At 46.8% G+C, this 21,343-nt stretch overlaps 1 protein-coding gene across 1 annotated transcript; it reads right to left on the bottom strand.

Annotated features, from left to right (window-relative positions):
- Window positions 1-1,574: 1,574 nt before the first annotated feature.
- On the bottom strand, window positions 1,575-20,363 carry foxn2a (forkhead box N2a). The gene is given in 7 exon segments (XM_048270139.1): window positions 1,575-5,332; window positions 5,335-5,471; window positions 6,866-6,934; window positions 8,207-8,256; window positions 8,712-8,836; window positions 13,722-14,317; window positions 20,135-20,363. Coding segments are annotated over 7 exon segments (1,338 nt in total). The 5' UTR covers window positions 20,157-20,363; the 3' UTR covers window positions 1,575-4,993.
- Window positions 20,364-21,343: the final 980 nt, after the last annotated feature.

Raw genomic sequence — 21,343 nt, 5'->3', positions numbered from 1 at the left:
GTTCATCTGATTGTGAGGCCAGGGAGATTGGTGCTCCATTCATAGACCTTCACTCATCTGATTCAGCTGAGACCTAATGTTTCAGGTTGAATGTGTAAATATCACACACTAGCAGTGTTTCCTTTTGAACATGAACTGTACAAAAGCAGTTCACAGTGAAAATGTTTGGAATAGAAATATACAAATATCATGTTGCTATGCTTTTGCAACTTTTCCTACAAGATATTCCAGCCAATGTATGGATGAGCTTCGTAGTAGCCTTTCTCTCTGCCAAAAAAAAAAACATGAGCATGCCAACGTATGTAAAATATTTCACATTCCTTCACTTCCAAACCTCTCTTCCACTGCCTTGTGCAGTGTCCTCTTACAGATACACACATACAGAGCATTGCACGGTTTCCACTTACACACACTTGTACTCACCAGCAGCACGCAGCCTGGGGATCCAGCCCAGTCATGGTTGCTTGGTAACTGTTGGCGTGGTGTGGTTGCCAGGGCAGCGTGGCAAGCGAGAGGGGAGGGGGTCGCGGGTGGGACGGGTGCTCTGATTTCTAGTCAGGAGGGAAAGGGAGAGGGGAGGCCCCCGTTTGCACCAGACACACAGCGCTAATGAACAATAGACAGGGCTGACTGCGCCTCCGGGCTAGGCAGAGACTAGGCTCGCGTTCAGGGTCGCGTGTTTTTGTCAGAGTAGGGCCCCTCTATGACTAATTAGCCGAAAGGGGAAGCCTTTGTTGGGACATGTGATGGGACATCTATCATGGGCGCAGCTGCAGCAGCACACTGCCCACCACAGCAGTGGCCTCACTAACGTCTGTTCCATGTTTGTATTTGCACCATTCAGAAAACAAAATAGGAGTGGCTGGTGCCCAGATTTGACACAAGCCTCGAGTGTGGACATGTCCACACAAAATAACGAGGAGACGGTCGGGTGAGCAGTAGTGCACTGGAGCAGTCTTTTATAACTAAACCTCAACATCTTACAATGTCTAAGTGGATGTAGTTGATGGTTAGACATACAGGTCAGGATAATAAATCCCAAGATTCCCAACCGTTTTTACAGTCTCGTCTTCTCAAAGTCTCAAAGATTTTACTTTGGCTATTAGAATGAATAGATTGTATTGAATTAATTGAATAGATGAATAGCTTATGCATTATAAACAATTGCACATTAGACGGCTTGCAACAAGTGCAAATTTACCTCAATTTAGGAAATTGCTGTAAATGATGTAAAGCCACATATTTCTATTGTAGTAATATTGTATTAATATTCAAGGCTGATATATAAAAAAAAAAAACAGACTTTTTTGTTTTGTTTTTTGCTGTTGATGACTCCATCATTTAGTTCCTCACCTGCCTTCTGCCTGACCAATAGCATAAGGGTCCAACCCCTGGACTTAAATTATTTTTTAAAAAGAATATCTGGAATGAAGACCAGCCACTATGACTGCCATGGCTTAAAGATGCCCCCTGGATATCAAATTGTATCCAAATAAAATGAATACACTGTAGCTTTAATGACTTGATTATATAAATATATACACTTTACATGGACAGACAAAGTAGCAACTCTGTTAAAACAAGAACATTTTTATTCAGTAATACCATATATAATGCAATTGCATATCTTTGGCGAAAATAAACTTTATAAACATTTTATTAACAGAGGTTAGCATACAAAACTCAAGGGTATGTCTGTCTGACAGACATTGGACAACAGACGCAAACTGATACTGGATTGGCAGCTCAAGTTAGTTCAACATGACAAAAACAAGAGGGAGATAAGGTAATGATACTCATAATGGTGAATGGGCATTTGATAAAACTCAAAGCATTGTTTTAATTTAATTAAAGCAATTAATGAGTGAGTGGCAAAGGGTCCTTGCAAATGGGGGTGCTTACATCATCTACAAGAACAGCACTGTCTCAACTCACAAAATACACACCCTAATCTCAATCACTCCATCAAGCAATCATAAAGACTGGCAAGACCAATGTGAGGCCATCTCCACACAGACCCATGTACTATGAATGAACATTATTTATTATTCGTCCTAATCAACTCTGGCTAACAGACTTCTGTGGAAGTTGACAGACTTGCAAACATATGTTTGCAATGTGGCAGCACAAACAAATGAATAGTTGGCAGTTAAACTAGCTTTGACTTAAATAACATCAAATGACAAACAATGGTCAGAAATTAAGCTATAATGAGCTTAATGAGCAAAAACCCAGACGTCATTCTGGAATTAGTCGATTCAGGATGATCAGGTCACATGAATTAATTTGTAAAATGTTGGCAAATAACTGAATAATTAGAAGAAAAAAAGGTTTGAAAACAATAGCTTCTTTAATAATCTAGCACACCTGCTTATTGACACACAGGAGGCCTGGCAGTAATGGTTTCGGTTAGGAAGACCCACCCAAACAGTGCATCTGACAAAACATCATGTAATGACAAGCAAAACCATTGATCTGTGGCAGTATGGCCATTGTGATGCTGAGAGAAAATACAATTTGTCCTGACCAGCATAACTAGGCTTCACTTGCAAATCATTGCCAAGACAAACCTATGCGACAGAACAGGATCTGACAATAATTCAGAAGTCAGAATCTCAATGTAGAGACCATGAACTGAGCAGATCACACTCCATCACTCTAAAGCTCATCACCAAGTGCACAGTTGTCTTCAGTTTGATCCACAAATCAGAAAGCCTTTGCAGAGAAAATGTACATGGCAGCAAATCAAAATGTTTTGGCAACAATAATGAATTTTAAAAAGGGTCTTTATGGCACAAAATAAACCATGACTACTGGGATTTATTTGACACTATAATGCTTCTCAGTGGGACTTGTGTTGCTGATAGACACTCAGATGGGCTAATTACTTGGCTAATGAGTGACAACACCCTTCTGAAGCCCTGATCCTTGAGAGTCTAAAGTTCCCTCTCACTCTCCACCCCACTTCACTGTGGCACGTGCAATCTACTCTTACTGTACCTATCACTAGATCCACCTTTTTTGCTCTGCTTACAGAACTGTTCCGTTCTTCTTCTCTCACTACACACATTCCTCTCTAACTTTCATCTAATCAAATGTGATCCATTGGCAGTGATCCATCACCTCATCATTATTATTATTAAACAAGCTCCATCCTGACCCAGTGTGATGAGCGGAGAAAGCACAGTGAAACCAAAAATAAACGCGTCGAATATTAAAAAGAGGGAGACATGAGTCCAGGCTGCCGGCCATGGATCTCTCTCTCTCACACACACACACACACACGTCCCACAACTGAGCTCTAAACACTGTGTGGTGCACATCCCTGGGGTCCCAGAGATGAGGTCCCATTTGGAAACGGGAAAGCAGATGCTCTTGCTCCTCCTCCCAGCTCCCCTCCCAGAGAGGAGCTGTGCACCTGTGTGTGTCGGCCCTCTCCGTCTCTGACACAGCACCACAGCTCTAGCTCTGGGACTGTACTGTACACACACACACACACACACACACACAGAAGGTTAATTGGTCATACTTTTTGAACAAGAGCTACCACGGTTGCCTTTTCTTTTTGCATAGGTTTAACACAGAAAACCAAATTAAGAGGTTTGCCACGAATATCAGTCTCAGTTTGCACATAGAAACAAAATAACTGAGAAGAAACTGTGACAACAGTAACAAGAAGAGAGAGAAAGAGAGAAAGAGAGAGAGAGAGAGAGAGAGAAAGAGCACAGACAGTGGATTCCCATCCAGAGGGGGCAAGAGGGAGGGGTGAGGGGGGTAAGGATCTTCTCAGCTGGAGCGGGGAGAATCGGCCCTCTCCTCTCCGTTTCCCCTGCTCCCCCAAGCGAGCTCTCCAGGCAGTGGCTGTTCATTGAGTGTCTTTGCCACTTTTTTTTTTATTTTTTTTATTTCACCCATCAAGTCCATTGAGTAGTTGAGAGCAGAGGCCCCTCTCCATGGATACACTGTGATTGTTGGCAGCCATGAGACGGACCCGTAGCCACCGAAAGGGAGCTGGAGATCCAAAGCAAGAACCAGACAAAACAAAACAGAAACAAAACCGCCACAAAAAGACATTTTTTTTTTCTGACATCAACAGTCCAGGACAGTGACATTCTCAACCCAGACCAGTATCGAGGGTTAAAAGGTTTTTTGTGATTATAATTATTGCATCTCATATTGTAGGGGGGATGTAGGGAAGGTGAGGCAGTACACTTCAGACGAAAAAAGAGGTGGTCACTTTTCACTTTTTGTTTGTTTTCTTTTTTTTTACATTTTTTTTTGTCTTTTCGCTTCTTTAGCGTGGGTAATGGGGAATGAACAGTGGCCAGGAGAAGTTAGCTTTATATAACACAGACATGCACTCATTCTCTGTATAAATAGATTCACGTGGAAGAGGACACCGATTTGAAGAGGAAGCATGCAACATCTTGTAGTCCATCTTTTTCGAGGAAACAAAATGAAACCAAAAGAAAAAAAAAAAAAAAAAAAAAAAAAACACTATCCTTGAACTCTGACACGACGCGAAACCCACTGCAAGGCAGATGGTCTGTGTTGGATAGGCATCAATGTCTTTTACGGTCCCTCACATAAGTCCCCGTATGGCTTTGTTCTCCTGTGGGAATGGTTCTATTGCCTTTGTTGTCATTATGGTCGAGCTAGGTGAGGCTGAGAGTGAGGGACCGTTTTCCATTTTGTCACTTTTTTCTGTTTTTCTTGATTTTTAGTCATGATGGTCCAAAAAAAAAAATGGGACAATTCACGGATCAGAGGAGAGGGAAGGATGCACACCAGGACACAAAGTCAAGGGCAATCTGTGGAGTGTTCACAGGAGCACAGAGTGAGAGTGAGAGAGAGAACTAGAGAAAGAGAGTGAGGGAGGGAGGGTGGGAAGAGGCTGCGTCTTGTAGAGGAGGCCTTAGCCTCTCCTTTTTCTTTTCCCACAAAAGACGGGCGCCACGCCACGCTACACACACACGCACACCTTCCACGCGCCTCACTTCCTGCCCAGTTTTTTGCTCCTGGCGGCATGTTTGGAGGTGGCCTCCAGGCAGGTGCGGATGCCGGCCAGGTGCAGCAGGGAGCCGGCCGCCTCCTTGAGCTCCTCGTCCAGCTCGGCTTTGGCCTCGCGCCGCGCCCGCTTGTTGGCCGGCGCCTTCAGCGAGGGCGGCGGAGGCGAAGACGAAGGCCGCCCGTGGGGGCCCCTCCGCTGCTCTGGGCTCTCGGGGTACGTGTCCGGCTCGGCGTCCGAGTCTTCATCGCTGTGGAAGCCCTCGCTCCCGGCGCGGCGGGGCTGCCGGTGGGCACGGCGGCCACCCTCGTCCAGGAGGAGAGCGAGGAGGAGGAAGAGGAGGATGAGGCGGGAGAGGCGCAGCGCTGCACGGGAACGCTGCTGTAGTTGTGGTCCTGCTTAGGGTCGCTGCTCACCAGCACTGAGTCGGGACGAGACAGGTCCAGTGGACTGTCAGGACCACCTGAGACAGAGGGGTCAAAGAGAAAAGGAGAGAGAGAGAGAGAGAGAGAGAGAGAGAGAGAGAGAGAGAGAGAGAGAGAGAGAGAACAAAGAGACAAGGCATCAGCGGTTGATTAGAAACCATCACACAAATGATCCTCAGTCATGAACTCTGTTGGGAACCCTGACATTCCCTCTGAATAAATCCATCATCTGTAACCGAATATGCCAGCCTGGCACCAGCTTCGGCTTCGCAGGGCGATGGTGCCAATCAATATATGCCATCAGCTGCAAGAGCTGTGTGCATGCCTGCTTTTGGCTCAGGATGTAGTCATCAACATGTGGCTCCATAACAGGGAGATTAAGCCTGATGAACACCTATGACTCTGAGACCTATTAGCATGTGTCGTGCTTAATGAGGCCACTTGTGACGTGAAGGGGCTTTGACACCAGGACATACAGTTATGCTTAGAGGCATCTGCAGACACAGGCAGGTGTCTATACACTACTCACAAAATGTCAGGGATATTCGGCTTTCGGGTAAAATTTCAGGATGAACCTAAATCCACTATAACCTTTACAAGTGAACTTAATGTGACCTTCTCTAAACTTTTGAATGCGTATGTCCAACAGTTCAATGTTTCAGTACTTTCTGTACTGAAACATTACATTTCACCCAAAAGCCAGATATCCCTAACTTTTTGTGAGTAGTGCACACTACCAGTCAAAAGTTTGGAGACACTTAGAAATTTCCATTCCACTCCATTATAGACAGAATACCAGGCTGAGATCATTTGCATTGTTTTTTAATCAGGGCAGCAGTTTTCAGATTACATTATGTGCTTACATAATTGCAAAAGGGTTCTCGGCTGTTGTAGAAAGAAATGGCTGATCTTTAATGCAATATTTACATTGCCCATGATCAGCAACCATTCGTCCAATGTTGCAAAGGCACATTCTGTTTACTAATCTGATATCATTTTAAAAGGCTAACTGAGAAAACATTGGAGAACCCTTTTACAATTATGTAAGCACATAATGTAATCTGAAAACTGCTGCCCTGAGTAAAAAAATTATGCAAATTATGTCAGCTGGTATTCTGTCTATAATGGAGTGGAATGGAAGTGGTTTGGTCTCCAAACTTTTGACTGGTAGTAAATATAAAAACTCTTTGGCACCACACACACACACACACACACACACACACACACACACACACACACACAGACAGACAGAGACTCCCCAGTGTATCTGCAGTAACTCTGAAAAAAAAACTTGAGTGGATAAAGGATGTGAAATGTTTAAAAAAAATAAACAAAAAAAACATGGGGCCATGCGTTTAATGCAGGCAAGGAGGTAGCAGAGTGTGAGGTGGCAAAGAGCGAGAGAGAGAGAGGAGAGGATGGCTTCTCTTACATCGGTCAGCATGGTGCCCGGGGGCCGAGTTTAAGAGCATCATGGCAGTGGCAGCATCAATGTCAGACTCTGGAAAAGGAGAGAACATGCATGGCGGTCAGGCTTCTACTCTGTGAGAGAAAAAATGTGTGTGTGTGTGTGTGTGTGTGTGTGTGTGTTGTCTTGCACATGTGGGAGACTGCGCACGCCTATCTTCTCACTTCAAGAATGTGTGTAAACACACACATATGTATACATTTGCACAGCTTCTTGGGTATGCATGCTTGACATAACTGATGTGTGTGAGTGCTTGCGCGTGTGTGTGTGTGCAAAGGGGGCAGGTTTTCTGAACTCCCATGCCACACTTCAAGGCACCTGAATTATTCATCGGCAACAAGACAAGAGTGGAGAGCAGAACACCACAGCCTCCGTAGTCAAGGTTACAGCAGAGGGGAGAAAGTAAGGGGGAGAGAGAGAGAGTGAGAGCGAGAGAGAGAAAAGAAAAAGAAAGAAAGAGAGAGTGAGAGTGACAAAGATGTGTAAGGATGGAGAACGCAACAGCGGGAAACGGAGACAGACAGCATTCCTCCCAGTGCTCTAAATTAAACATTAGCCCTGTACTGAACAAGACCAAAGAGGAACAGGGTCATGTGTATGGTATATGTATATATATGCAGGAACAGCGTCATGTGTATGGTATATGCAGGAACAGAGTCATGTGTATGGTATATATATGCAGGCGCAGCGTCATGTGTATGGTATATATACATGAGTGGTATGGCTGTGTACAGTGGCAAACATGACCTGCAATGCTGAAACATGAACCCACAGTGAACATACTGTAAGCACATACGACACAGCAAATGTGAACAATCATATGCACAGATCAACATAGCCCAACCCCCCCCCCCCCATCTCCAAACTGAGCGTACTGTTAGAATGTATGTGTGTGTGTGTGTGTGTGTGTGTGTGTGTGTGTGTGTGTGTGTGTGTGTGTGTGTGTGCTGCTCGTGACTGTATCGTCAGCTCGGTGTAAATGAGGCCACGTGCATTCGCTTCCAGAACGGGCACAGATGCACGGATCTACATGCTGTGTGTCTTAATTAGCAAACGCAAGCGGGAGCTTCGGCCCAACGCTCCCAAACACCTGAGCTAAGGAGGAGAGGAGAGAGGAGTGGAGATGAGAGAGAAGAGAGAGAGAGAGAAGAGAGAAAAAGAGAGAGGGAGAGAGAACATTGAGAGGGAGAGGACAAAAAGGAAGAAAAAGAGGAGAGATGGTAGAGGAATGAAAGGACTGAAAGAAGAAGAAGGGAGACAGAGGTGAAGATGAAGGAGAGAAGGAGGGAGGGAGGAGAGACTCACCTTTGAGGGAGCAGCCCTGCAGGAGGAGGTGGCGCGGGGGCGAGGAGGCACTGTCAAAATAACACGCACGCACACACGCACACGCACACACACACACAAACACAAACACACACATATGCACACACAGAGAGAGACAGAGACAAAGAGAAAGAGTGAGCACTCGAGGGCAACAGAGGATAAGGATCAAAGCACACCAGCTTTGTTGTCAAGACAGTACCATGACATCTTTGGACCATTCCAGCCTGTTTGAACAAAAAAGTGTGTGTGTGTGTGTGTGCGTATTTACTCTGTGTGTGACTGTATTTGAAGTCGGTAAATTCATAAAGAAACAGGAATTCACACACATGAAGCTCTCAAGGCATTTATTTTCCAAGGTGTTTAACTAGCAGACCAGACATTTTCCCTCATTCAAAAAACTAACACTCCGTCACACACGCACCTCTTGGGTTGTTCCTGTGTAAATAGGCATTAATAAGTACTATTGGATTGTGTGCATTTGACTTACCTGGGCGGGGAGGCGGGTGGTGTACAGAAGGCGTGTGCGGTAGGGAAGTGCTGCTTTTTCAAGGCCTGGATCAGGTTGGGCCGGTACTCTGGGTCAACACACCACAGAGAGCCCTTCCCGTTCACCTGAGGGAGCGAGTGTGCACACAGAGAGAGAGGGAGAGAGAGAGGGAGGAAGGGAGAGAAAGCAGACATAAGTATAAGTATATATATACACACACTCTTTTGATCCTGTGAGGGAAATTTGGTCTCTGCATTTATCCCAATCCGTGAATTAGTGAAACACACTCAGCACACAGTGAACACACAGTGAGGTGAAGCACACACTAATCCCGACGCAGTGAACTGCCTGCTACAACGGTGGGGTTGGGTGCCTTGCTCAAGGGCACTTCAGCCGTGGCTCGAACCGGCAACCCTCCGGTTACAGGTCCGGAGTGCTAACCAGTGGGCCACGGTCTTTAGCCCCAAATATGACATGGAATGATTGTTTTTTTACAAAACAACCATTTCCTTTCATAGTATTGCAAAGTATTGAAACTACATAAACATCCAAAAAACTGATAACTTTGTGAAAGTGAAGGTTGAAATTTTTTCTATTCAGACAAAAATGTACATCACATGATTGCTATTTAATGACCCTGCATAGATACACATATAGAAGGTGTTGTTGTCAGGCAAACATATACATGTACATGTTTATGGTTTATGTGATGTGCATATCCAAACATAATTGATTCACTTCTACTCACAGCATTTTTTCAACACAGAATTCCATTTCCCACCCTGACAAATAAAATCACCATGACCAAAATCCCAAAAAAAAATATTGCCCTTTAAAAAACAAAAATCCCAAAATTCAAGCGTATTGCAAAGTATTGAAACTACATAAACATCCAAAATAATACTTTGTGAAAGTGAAGGTATTTTTTAGACAAATGTACATCACATGATTGCTATTTAATGACCCTGCATAGATACACATATAGAAGGTGTTGTTGTTGCTCAGGCAAACATATACATGTACATGTTTATGGTTTGGCGATGCATCAAACATAATTGATTCATTCAAAACACAGAATTCCATTTCCCACCCTGACAAATAAAATCACCAAATCCCAAAAAGCCCTTTAGCGCATGCTCAACCATTCAAACGTCTCTCTCGTCACCCTGGCAGCTCAGTGCTGATGACAGCCGATAATGTCACCCTCTCAACTGCGAGGCAAAGGCATTGGCGGCAGGCTACAGCAAAAAAAACACAATCTTTACCCCCAAAGGTAGCGTGAATGTACAGGGGGCTCTCCTCTGCGCGCTGGTGGCTGCAGACGCTCAGAGCATACAAATGGAGGAGCACGAGCGGTGTGAACCTTATGGAGGGGGACTGCAGCCGCAGCCAAGTGACTCACCATGTGGTCACCTGAGCGGGCGAGACGTGGGTGAAAATCCAGCCACTGCCTGCATGCCTGCAGCGGATACTTAAGGGTTTGCGCGCCGAAATTAGAGGTGGGTGGTATACCAGGTATGCGTACGTTATAAACAATATGAATTTGAAAATATAAACAATATGAATATGACCAACATGAAGAATGGATTTTGATTATACGTGCAGGCATACCTGTGAATGCTGCAAGAAGATATTTTTGGAATGCAGAAGCAATTATGCTAATAGAAAACAGTGACCTACTACATGCTTAGCTACCTCTGTGCTGTTAAGAGTGGAGTAACAGCTGTCATGCAGTTGCCATAACTGTGCTTTCCCCATTCAAAGGCATTTATATTGAAATTTCAAGAAAAACAAATGTATCAATATTACTGAATCGATCATGAATGTTCCATGCTTCAAAATGATAGCGTGACATAAATGTTAATGAATAAATGAGCCGAGATGGACACAGGTCACGCTTTATGTCCTCATCTCGGGATCAAAAGGCTCAGAGACTCATGCTTCTGCTCGATCCACTGTTTAGGCAGAGAAATAGCAGAGGGCTGGACAGCGGCCAAGCCTGCATCGGCTCTCTTGTGCATCTTAGGTGTGTTTCAGACACATGATGTATGACTGTGCTGGAACGGAAGAGAGTGGCCTCTGTTGCAAATGTATGGGGAATATATGCTGAGGCTCAGGAGGAGAAAAGGGCTTTGTGGTTGGAAACTGTGTTTTTTCAGAGGTGTGTGTGTGTGTGTGTGTGTCTGAGGGAGTGCACAGTGTTCTTATCATTTATCTCTCTGTGCTTTTCCAGTCCTGTCTGCAAGGAGTGGGAGGTTGAGGGAGGGAAACAGAAAGAAAGGGAGGGAGGGAGGGAGAGGGAGGATGAGATGAAGACAGAGAGGGAGGATGGATGGATGAGTGAAAAAGAAGACACATGAAGGGGATGAGACAAGGACCCACGCAAGGGAGATGGACAGAGATGCCACCGAATGAGAAAGGATTAAAGACAACTAGAGAGAGAGAGAGAGAGAGAGAGAGAGAGAGAGAGAGAGAGAGTGAGTGACTGAGAGAGGAATATAACCTTGACTCAGATTACCGGTCGACTCATAAACAGGAAGGAGGAAGCGTTGCCGCGGCAACCAAAACCAGGCAGTGTCATTTGAAACCCACAGCAGTGCTCGCTCGGCAGGCAGACGGATGGGGCTGGCTGGGATGGTGCGGTATAGCACAGCGCACGCCGCCCGCCACACAGTGAGGCTGCTACAGCGCTAGCCACCAACACCTCCTGGGCTGGAAAAAAAGCTGTCCCCCTGGCGGGTCTGTGTGCGGTGTGGTGCGGGCAGCCCCGCTGTGCTTCTTGGTGACTCAGTACCGGGCGCTGTGGCCAGGCCGAGTGCATTCACCAGCTCACAATTGGCCCACAAGCGCTCTGGTTTCAGTTGGTGCCTTCACAAAAAGACCTGCCTCTCTCCAAAAGCCCAGGGGGAGAGGAGAAGCATTGTGCTGCTGTCTGCTGTGCTACCACAAAACTGGTGCTCAAACGCCTTCGATGCTCCGGTCCAATAGCTACACTACTCCCCTGTTTACATGACTAGCCAACCCAGACCACACAGTATCTATCTCCCACCCATCCTACTGTCACTCAAAAGTCCACCGCTAAGCAAATTAATGGAGCCAAGACCCCCCACCCCCCACATTGACTCACTCACTATGATCAGGAATCAATGATCAATATTGATCAGTGAAGTTGGGGGTGATAAGTCACTGTTGTTTAATCACATTTCCAGAAGCTCTGGGCTAAAAAACAACTTGTTGTGTTCTCTGGGACTTTGAGCCATGAACTTTGACTTTGTACTTTACTCATGGAGCAACCTACAAAGTTCTCCCTAATTGTGAGAACTGGGCTGAAGCAAAGCCACAGAGGTTAACCGTCTGTGGGAAGCGCTGCACATGCAGCTGGGGGAAGAGTGGGGCTGGTTTGTTTTTATTCTTTGGCCTTTTTAAAGGTTGACTTCACCATCAGCCACCTGCAGTCAACGAGTGTGTGTGCTACTGATCAACTGATCCGCTGCCTTCTCATTATTACAGTGCCAGTGCTGTGTGTGAGCGTGTGTATTTGTTTGTTTTTGTGTCAGTGAGTATGTGCACTGGTCAAATTGCATGGCACATGCAGCTGTCTGACAATTGTCTGCCTCTTGCATTACAACTACAACATTCAACTGTTTTGTGATGTCTGGACAGACAGTGGACAGTATTTTTTCACTTCAGTTTTTTTTTCACATGTTTTTTTCCTACTTGATGAATGATTAACTAGGCTACTCAATGGTGCTACTATATTGCCTGTTGCTTCTCATATAGAAGGAATTTGCAAACATTGATTCCTTTCATGTAAATAAATAGTTGTCGGCCATCCAGAGCAATTAGATATCGATATTAGCACCTTAAAAGTGCATATCTGTCGAGTTGACCCTTAGCCAGCGTGGCTGCTCAGAGAGAGGCTGCTCTTGCACGGTTGTGTTTGTGTTTCCTCTGAGAGCAGGAGGCTGTGCGACCTTGACCAGATTCCAGCCTTATCAGGAGGAGGGCCATTGAGGGGCCTACTGGCACTCACTGCCCCCACACTGGAACACAGTGACTAGTGGCACACACACACACACACACATATTCTCTCTCTCACACACACACACACCTAACAGACAACAAACACAGTATTAACCCTGGCAAACACACCAAGACAAACTGTATAGACACTAGTAAACAAACCACTACCACAGCACTGACATTTGGACACTGGCAAACATATCACAATCGCAGGGTTAATTTATGTAGTGGTGAACCCACCATAACCACACCACAGTACTAACATATGGACACAAACAAACACACCATAGCCACAGTGCTAATTTATGTCCAGTGGCGAACACACTATAACCATAAGCGCGAACATATGAACACACATGTACAAAGTAGGGCTGCAACTAGCAATTATTTTCAGTCGGTTAATCTGACGATTACCTTTTCTTTTCGTGACAGCGTGAAATAGATGCCACAAACTATTCATAGATAGATATTTGCAGCACTACATTCTAGTCATGTGAATGTTTGCATGCTATCCATTACAGGTGCACCAACATAGACCATGATGACCTCTAAAGACCTCAGCAGCAGCATGAGAGAATTCTGTACAGTCATTGCTGTGAGACTGTGTCACTATGTCACGCCCCTCTGCAACACTCAGACCCACTACGCTTACAGCAACAAATGAGTCATTCTCAAAGCAACACCTCTTACAATTCCTCCCAATAAAAAGGTCACCAAAAAAGAATAGGAGAAAAAAGCCTTCCCGTTGCATCGTAAGTGATTAAGTGGTTTAACACAAACCTCATCTACTAGAACACTAAACAAAGTACAGTTTGGCCGGCTATCTCACTGAATAAATATTAAAGGAGGGCCCTTGTTTGTGGTATGTGGCAATCAATAGAGGTATTACACTAGGTAGAGTTTTAGAACAGGAATCGGATCACTAACATTCTGCTGTAGATTCTAAAAACATTTCTTTTTCTCCAGAACTCTTTGGCTTCAACTCACCTTCCCAAGATTCTTCTCCACTTTACGGAAGCACTTGTTGAGGGACAGGTTGTGGCGCACCGAGTTCTTCCAGCCAGTGGGGGCGCTGGAGAAATAGGGGAAGTGCTCAAGGATCCAGCCGTAGATGTCCTTGACGGGGAGTGACTTGCTGGGTGACTGCTCGATAGCCATGTAGATGAGCAGCGAGAACGAGAAGGGCGGCTTGGACTTCACCGAGTCCCGCTCCCCGCTCTGGCCTGCCCCTCCCGAGGACGACGAGGACGCCGACGCCAACGGGCCGAGCGCAGGCTCGCCCTCGATGTCGAAGAGCGGGCTGCCGCCCCCTCCAGGTGCAGCTTCACCACCGGGCCCGCCCAGCGTGAAGTTCTGCAGAAGGTTCTCGTGGAGCCAGTTGAGGTTGGTCAGCTCCTCGTCGGCCGCTGCTTGGTCCAATCGCGTGGCCAGCGGGCTGGACGCGCCGCACTGGGCCTCAGGCAGGGTGCCCGCACCGCCCCACGGGGCCTGCCTCCCCGCACGCTCCTCCGCCACCACCCCAGGGCTCTCGGCTTTCTTATCCGGAGACATCCCGATGATTGGACCCATTAAACCAAGACGGTCTACAGGAGCACAGGAAAGCAAAGAAAAGAATTAATGACCGTGACAACTTGAAGAAATGGGAGCAAACAACTGCACAGCAAGGTATTTTGTTATTAAGACACTGAAAACATGATTTGCATTGGACTAACTAAGGTAACTGATTAGGGAGCGACACTCCTGTTATGACTTGGTATCAGTGACATCCGATTCTGCCCCCCTGTTCTTTTGCCTCCCCCCCTCCCCCTTCAGCATCTAGGAAGCATCTGATGAAGAGCCTCCTCTCTCCACTCCTCCCTTCTCCCCTCCTTCTGGTGCTCCAGTCTGAAGCAGACAGCTCTCTTTGAGGAGTCCTGCTCGAGTGGCCCGGGATGACTCTCTCGTGCGCTCGTGCGGCCTCTCATCGCCGCCTACCTCGTTTCTCGAGTCTCCGCGCAGCTGCTCGTTAGCCTCTGACGAGCATGAAACGAGCCGCTGTAACTGAGAGGCCGTAACCAAGAGGAGAGGGGTGGGTGGGTGGGTGAGGCTGAGAGATGGAGAGGGGGGGGATGCTTCACTTTAATGGAGGGGTTTCCAGAGACAAGCCTCGTGCTCTCCCTTTCTCCGTCTCCACTGTACGAGTAGGAGAGGTCAGCCAGCTGCCTCTGGGTGAGGAAAAGAAAAAGGCCTCCTCAGCACAGAAACCAAAGGATCAGAAGACAGCCAGTGAGAAGATGGGATTTAAAAAACAAATGCAGGCCAGCTGACGCGGTTCCCGTCTAGGTGTGAAATGAATGAGGCTAAATAAGAGGAGTGCTTGACAGTCTGAATGCTGCCGGCAGCCTTGGCTAATTTTAAGCCATTAAGTCATTACAGACAAAAGGGGGGCCCATTCATAGAGGGGGATTCTGTAGAAAATCACTGGCATTCCTCAGCACTGTACTTCAGAAAAGTCAAAATAATGATGTAGCACTTGAGTTTGCACGAAGCCAACCAAGTCATACTGTTGCTTGTGTTCTCACATGGCATAAGAAATAAAAAGAATAAGTGAGAGTGACTGAGAAAAAAAATGGTGAAATAGGGTAGGAAGAAAGTGAGAGAGAGATAGAGAGAGGGGGAAAGATGAATGGATGAATAGAGAGAAAGAAAGAGCTGTTGGTCAAATGAACCGGCAGTACAGTGTGATGCCCCTCCTGTCTGCTCACACCAAGCTGTAATCTATGCCCTGCATGTCACCATGACAACCATGCTGTCACTTCAATTAAGGGGGGGAAGCAGAGAGACAGAGAGGGAAAAAAAGCGAGAGAGCGAGAGCGAACCACAAACAGACACTCAGTGACAGACAGCAGCGAGTGAGCTAAGGGGTCCTCCACCCTGCCCTCATTCTGACTATCAGCATCCACACCTCCCTGAATGCTCACCCAGCCAGCCAAGCGGGCAGGCCACCCCCTCACTGGCACACCCAGCATGGGCACCAGACGTCCCTGTCTGGGCTGGATTTGGGGGAGGGGAGGGGGGCACACATTTTGAACCTCGGAAGGCTTTTTTCACTGGCTTTTCAATGCATAAGTGGGTCATGCTAAGGACGTAACCTACTGCATGCTAGAGGGAACAAGAGGGAGAGGGAAAGAAAAAGACAGACGAGGGACACAGAGAGAAAAAAAAAACGAGAGGGGTGCAGGAAAAAATGGATGAGACCAAGAGAGAGAGAGAGAGAGGGGTACACCAGGTCTCCCACCACCGTCTCCTGGTTCCCAGCCAACGTCCCGACTGAGAGTCTTAAACCACTGGAGGGAAAGGCAGAACTCTGGAGAGGGTCTGCAGCCCTGACTACATACACTCAGGCAGACACTAGATATACTCAGACAGGGAGCAGGAAGGGCCTGAGGCTTCCAGGACGGCTGGCCCCGGGGGATAGAGGGAAGAGTGTCTGCCTTTAAAGGAAGGAGTGCCCATTGAAATCAATGCAATGAGGCCTGAGAGAGGCAGAGGAAGGGTGAGAGAGAGTAAGAGAAAGAGAGAGGGAGCGAGAGATGGTAAGTGCAAGAAGTGAGAGGAGCCATGGAAACAGTATTTTAATAAATAAGTCGTCCTGAGCCTACGATGAATCACAACTCTCAGAAAAAAGGAGCGATCAGACATGTCAGGCGGCAACAGAACTGCCCGATTTCGTTAAAGCGATGCTTCACAAAGAGCTTCCCTCAGACATGGAAGAAAAAAACACTCACACTCTCTCACACACACACACACACACACACACAAGAGAACAACCCACAGTCAATCTCTCTCTACAGGGGTAAACATGGCTGCAGCTTGGCTCCAGCGCAGAGAAAGAGACATCACCCGTCTCCACTGAGCTCCTGCGCGTCAGCAGCGCGTTTCGGTAGAGTGGCGTTTCGGTAGAGTGGCGCGCTCCATGTCAAAATGTGACAACAAATGACTAACTGGTGAGACGCGTGCGTTCAAGTTTACAAGCATGACTAAGTGTCTGACTTTATTAGAGCAGCATATTCTCATCAGGCTGGCAAGAATAGGAGATAGTGAAAGAGTGTCATAGAATCTTAAACTCAACACACATACACAAACACGTGTACACCCCCAACACACCAACGCACACACACACGCACACACACACACACACACACAAATGCACAAATGAGCGATATGAGCGCCGCCTCCCAGTGTATCCAACAGCTGCTAAGCAACCAGCGCGGGGTATATTAATCCCGATTAGCGACATAAAACCCCCCTCACCTTGGCTCATCCACACAGGCCCTGACATATTAACACGTGTCGAGCCAGGGGTAGAACAGAGCTCTCTGCCCATTTAAAACACACACACACACACACACACACACCTTCTTGGCATTTGAATAGGCACGAGATGAAGAGGGGTGGGAGAGACGGAGCCGCCACCCGGGCCGTCTGCGAAGCGGCAAAGTGCTTTTTACGCGATTACCGCCAGTCAATTATCAGCTTTGTTATGATTATCGTCATTATCATCGCTCTTATCAAAAGGCATCAAAGTGGGTGCCGCCGCCACCCGACAGGCACACCATAATGGGCCACTTGTGACAGAGAGCAAAAGAGTGGTAGTGGGGGTTTGGGTAGGGGAGAGCAGTGAGCTGATGAAGGAGACGAGGAGCGTCTCTGTCTGTTGAGAGCCTGGGAACGAACGAACACACACACACACACACACACACACACACACACACACACACACACACACACACACACACGGCTGCATCTGGCACCCCTTGCTTGCGTGTGGGAAAACAAAGAACTGGGGAAATGAAATGACGACCCTTTTTAGCTCGGCTCCTCTTCAGCAACAGGTTCAAGCGCATGTGACAAAAAACAACAATGTGCCCACATGCTTTAATTGTCTCATTTAAGACATTAGAACTCATTACTGGGTGGTCAATTAATCAGTGACAGGATCTACTTATGAGCTGAGCCATCATATCCAATAACACACACAGAGAGAAATTCACAATGAGAGATAGAGGCAGACCGACAGATAAAAAGAGCGTGTGAGAGAAAGAGTGACAGTCAGTGTGAGAGTGAGAGAGGACAATAGTGAGGAAAGAAAGACAGAGAGACAATGACAGATACAGACAGAGAGACGAGACAGGAACTGACAGACTGAAAATAAAAGTGGTGGAAAAGTAACCTCTGACACAACATCCAGGAGACTACAGGAAGAAAAAGCATGTATAATATAGACAGAGAGAGAGAGAGAGAGGATAGAGAGAGAGAGAGAGAGAGGAGATAAAGAGATAAAGAGAGAGAGAGGAGATAAAGAGAGAGAGAGAGGAGATAAAGAGATAAAGAGAGAGAGAGAGATAGAGAGAGAGAGAGAGAGAGAGAGAGAGAGAGAGAGAGAGAGAGACACAGACAGAGACATGCAGACAACGCACAGCGCAGCCTACAGAAAGTTATCCAACCCTCACAAGGTTATCATAACAGGGGCGTTGGACTGGATGCGCGGCGACCCCGGCTCCCCACAGAGCGGGTGTGATTCCAGTCTGCTGCAGAGAGAGCAGATAATGGAGTGAGATCAATACTGTCTAGAAGTGCTGAGGCTAGCGATACGCAGCGTAGCTCGTCCGTCCCAACAGCAGCCCTGACCTAACACAATACACAAGGACAGAGAGAGACAGTGACAGAGAGGGGGAGAGAGAGAGAAAGAGAGAGAGAGAGAGAGAGAGAGAGAGAGAAAGCGAAGGAACGCGCCAGGACTACGCTAACGGAACAAAACCGCTAAACTTTAAAAACTTTGAACAAGTTTAACAAGTTTAAATAACACTCACTTTTGGAAACAGTAACCACACTTTTTAGTCATAACCCTTACGCACACATGCGGAAATTCACAAGATAAACACACCAAGTGAGCTGAAGTGACGTCTTGCTCTGCAAAGACATGCCTTTCTCCCCAATCAACACAGACTGCCTAAAAAAAAAAAAAAACTCCCCTGCAACAGAGAAACAATGACTACTACTCACATTCCAGTGTGATATCTTTATCATCTCAGCAGTGGACTACGCAGGCTTTGTGTCTGGAGCTGTTTAACTTTGGCCTAGATCAACAGGGTGGTGTGTGGTGGTTTCACGTTGACCCGCGAGGTCAGATTCTGCGTGCTCTTCTCCTCTCGACTGGTTATGTAAACGTCACACCGAGGAGGCTCAGATACGCACTCATGGGTCGCCTGACACTGACACGAAGAGAAGGTTACTCCCCATCCTACCCCCACCCCCCATGTCACAGTTAGGGACTGAATATAGCAACCACCCAACTACTACCCCAACCCACGCATACAAACCACCACCCCAAGGCCAAACTTGTGCGTGTTCAACCCTAGATAAACAAGCCTGGTGATTTCGAAGAACTCCAGTGCAGGCCTGCTGCTGAGGCACCCAGCGCTGTGTGTCAGCTGGGTCTATGCACCGGATGAGGACTGCAGGAGGTCATGTGACTCACCAGGAGGGCCACCACAAACCCCCCCACCCACCCCCATCCCCATCCCCATAAACACACACGCACACCGCCACCACCACATGCTAAATGGGACAACTGGGGGCTCTGATCAACAACACCAAACACATGGACAGAAAGGTCGAGCGACAGTCTGTGACAAAACTATTTGGAGCCTCATTATTCATAATCAACAGAGAGCCTTTGCTTTTTTCCTCACCCCTCACATTTATCTAATGGCAGCCCCTTGACTTAGCCGGCACTAAAATAGCCCTCCTGCTTACATTGAGGAATGGGCCTTCTCTGCATCTGCAGCATGGGTAGAACAGGCCAGCCAGCAAGCTGACATGACATTCAGGCCCAGTACGCTCCCCCTTCGCTCAGCCCAGATAAAGAAAAAAAGAGCTGTTGTTTTAATTTTTATCTCACTGCACAATATGGTGGTGAGGGTGTTCCAGAGAGGCTGAAAAACAAGAGGAAACGTCAACCATATCTTTGAGGAAGTTCAATACCCCCCCGTGAGTGTTTGTTTTGTCTTCCACCCCCCCCCCTTTCAAACAAGTAAACCTCCCCTCTAAGCACCTCATGGAGACTGACCGAGCGTGTTGGCCTGCGTACTGATCCAGGGGAGGACCTGCCCCCTCAAACAGGGCTCCATTTACTCTGAGGGGGGGATTTTCTGGTAATTCTTCCTAAAAGCACTACAGCTTCTCTCTGGACGAGTCCACTGGCCGCATTCCAGACTCGGCTAATACATGGGGCAACAACGAATGGACTCTGAAACACTCACACAAGTCCCACTTAGCCATAGACCCTGCAATTTACTCCTGAAAAGAGAACAAATGCAATCCAAATACTTCTATGTCACTTAAACGTGATACGTTACCACACACAACATGTTTATGCATCCTGAGAGATGATGACAGTCATCTTGGAGCGAGATCACAGCTGAGAATAGAGGGTTCCAGGCACTGAGGTCAGGAATGTGGAGAGATTCAGGCGGGCTGCGTGCCTCGGAGCGGTGTGCTTCTGGGACACAAGCAGCTCTCCAGCAGAGGCAGAACGGGTGCCGCTTACACACACAGCAAGAGCACTGAAAATCTGTCAACACACACATGGCGCGCGCACGCGCCTGTACGCACACACTAGAAGAAGCTGTGCTCAACACACGTACACATGTGAAGAGAAGGTTAAAAAAGTAGGTCCTCTGAGCTGTGAAACCACCAACTTTCCCCCACTGTGGAGCACGCCCCGAGCCTAGTAATCAGAGCGTGACACACCGACGACGCACCTGCTCGATCCTCCCCGCTCTCATCTTCTGACTAAAACATGTGTCACACAGGCAAGTGTTGCATCCTGCTATGCCCCAAACTGATGCATTTTAATATTAGAGGGATTCCGATAACATATAGACCCTTTCAACAATAAAAACAAAAACAATGCTTGAACGTTCTATTTGGGCCCCAATCTACTTCCTCTGCATTAAGATAACATATGGAATGTTAAAAAGGAAGCCTTGTGGGGCCAACTATGATGCTGATAATGGAACTCTCTTGAAAGGGTCCATAGTTCCAGCGGCCTCTCCTTTTAGAGCTCAGGATTTAGGGATTAAGGGCAGAATTCAATACAGGCGCAGTACGTCTCAAAACATGTCACTGAAAAACAACAGCCTTTCGAATCCCATCAAAGTTGTTTAACCGACTGCCTCGGAGTCAGCTGTGGCCAAGCACGAGATGCGTGTGTGAGTGTGATGTTTTCATTTCTGAAAATGCCACTGTCTGAATGGCTTCCAATCTGATTCTTTCAGTTTCCTCCAGTCTTTCTATTCAAATAAAGATAAATTAAATTGAACAAACCTTCCACAATATATAATATAATATAATATAACATTATACACTATAACTAAAAGATTGTTCACTACCAAACAGGCAATGTCTGCCAGTTAAACAGTCTGCTCAGCAAAACTATCCAATATCTTTTCTTATTTTATGAAAAAATATAATATCTGTGGTAGCATGTTTACCCCAAAGCCACACCTGAGTTTGTCTATTGGACCTCAAACAGAATACCTACGTAACTGCACAACTGAAGTCAA

This window comes from Alosa alosa, chromosome 18 (genome assembly GCF_017589495.1).
Source record: "Alosa alosa isolate M-15738 ecotype Scorff River chromosome 18, AALO_Geno_1.1, whole genome shotgun sequence".
Taxonomy (NCBI): domain Eukaryota; kingdom Metazoa; phylum Chordata; class Actinopteri; order Clupeiformes; family Clupeidae; genus Alosa; species Alosa alosa.
This window is presented reverse-complemented; position numbering and strand designations above follow the sequence as displayed.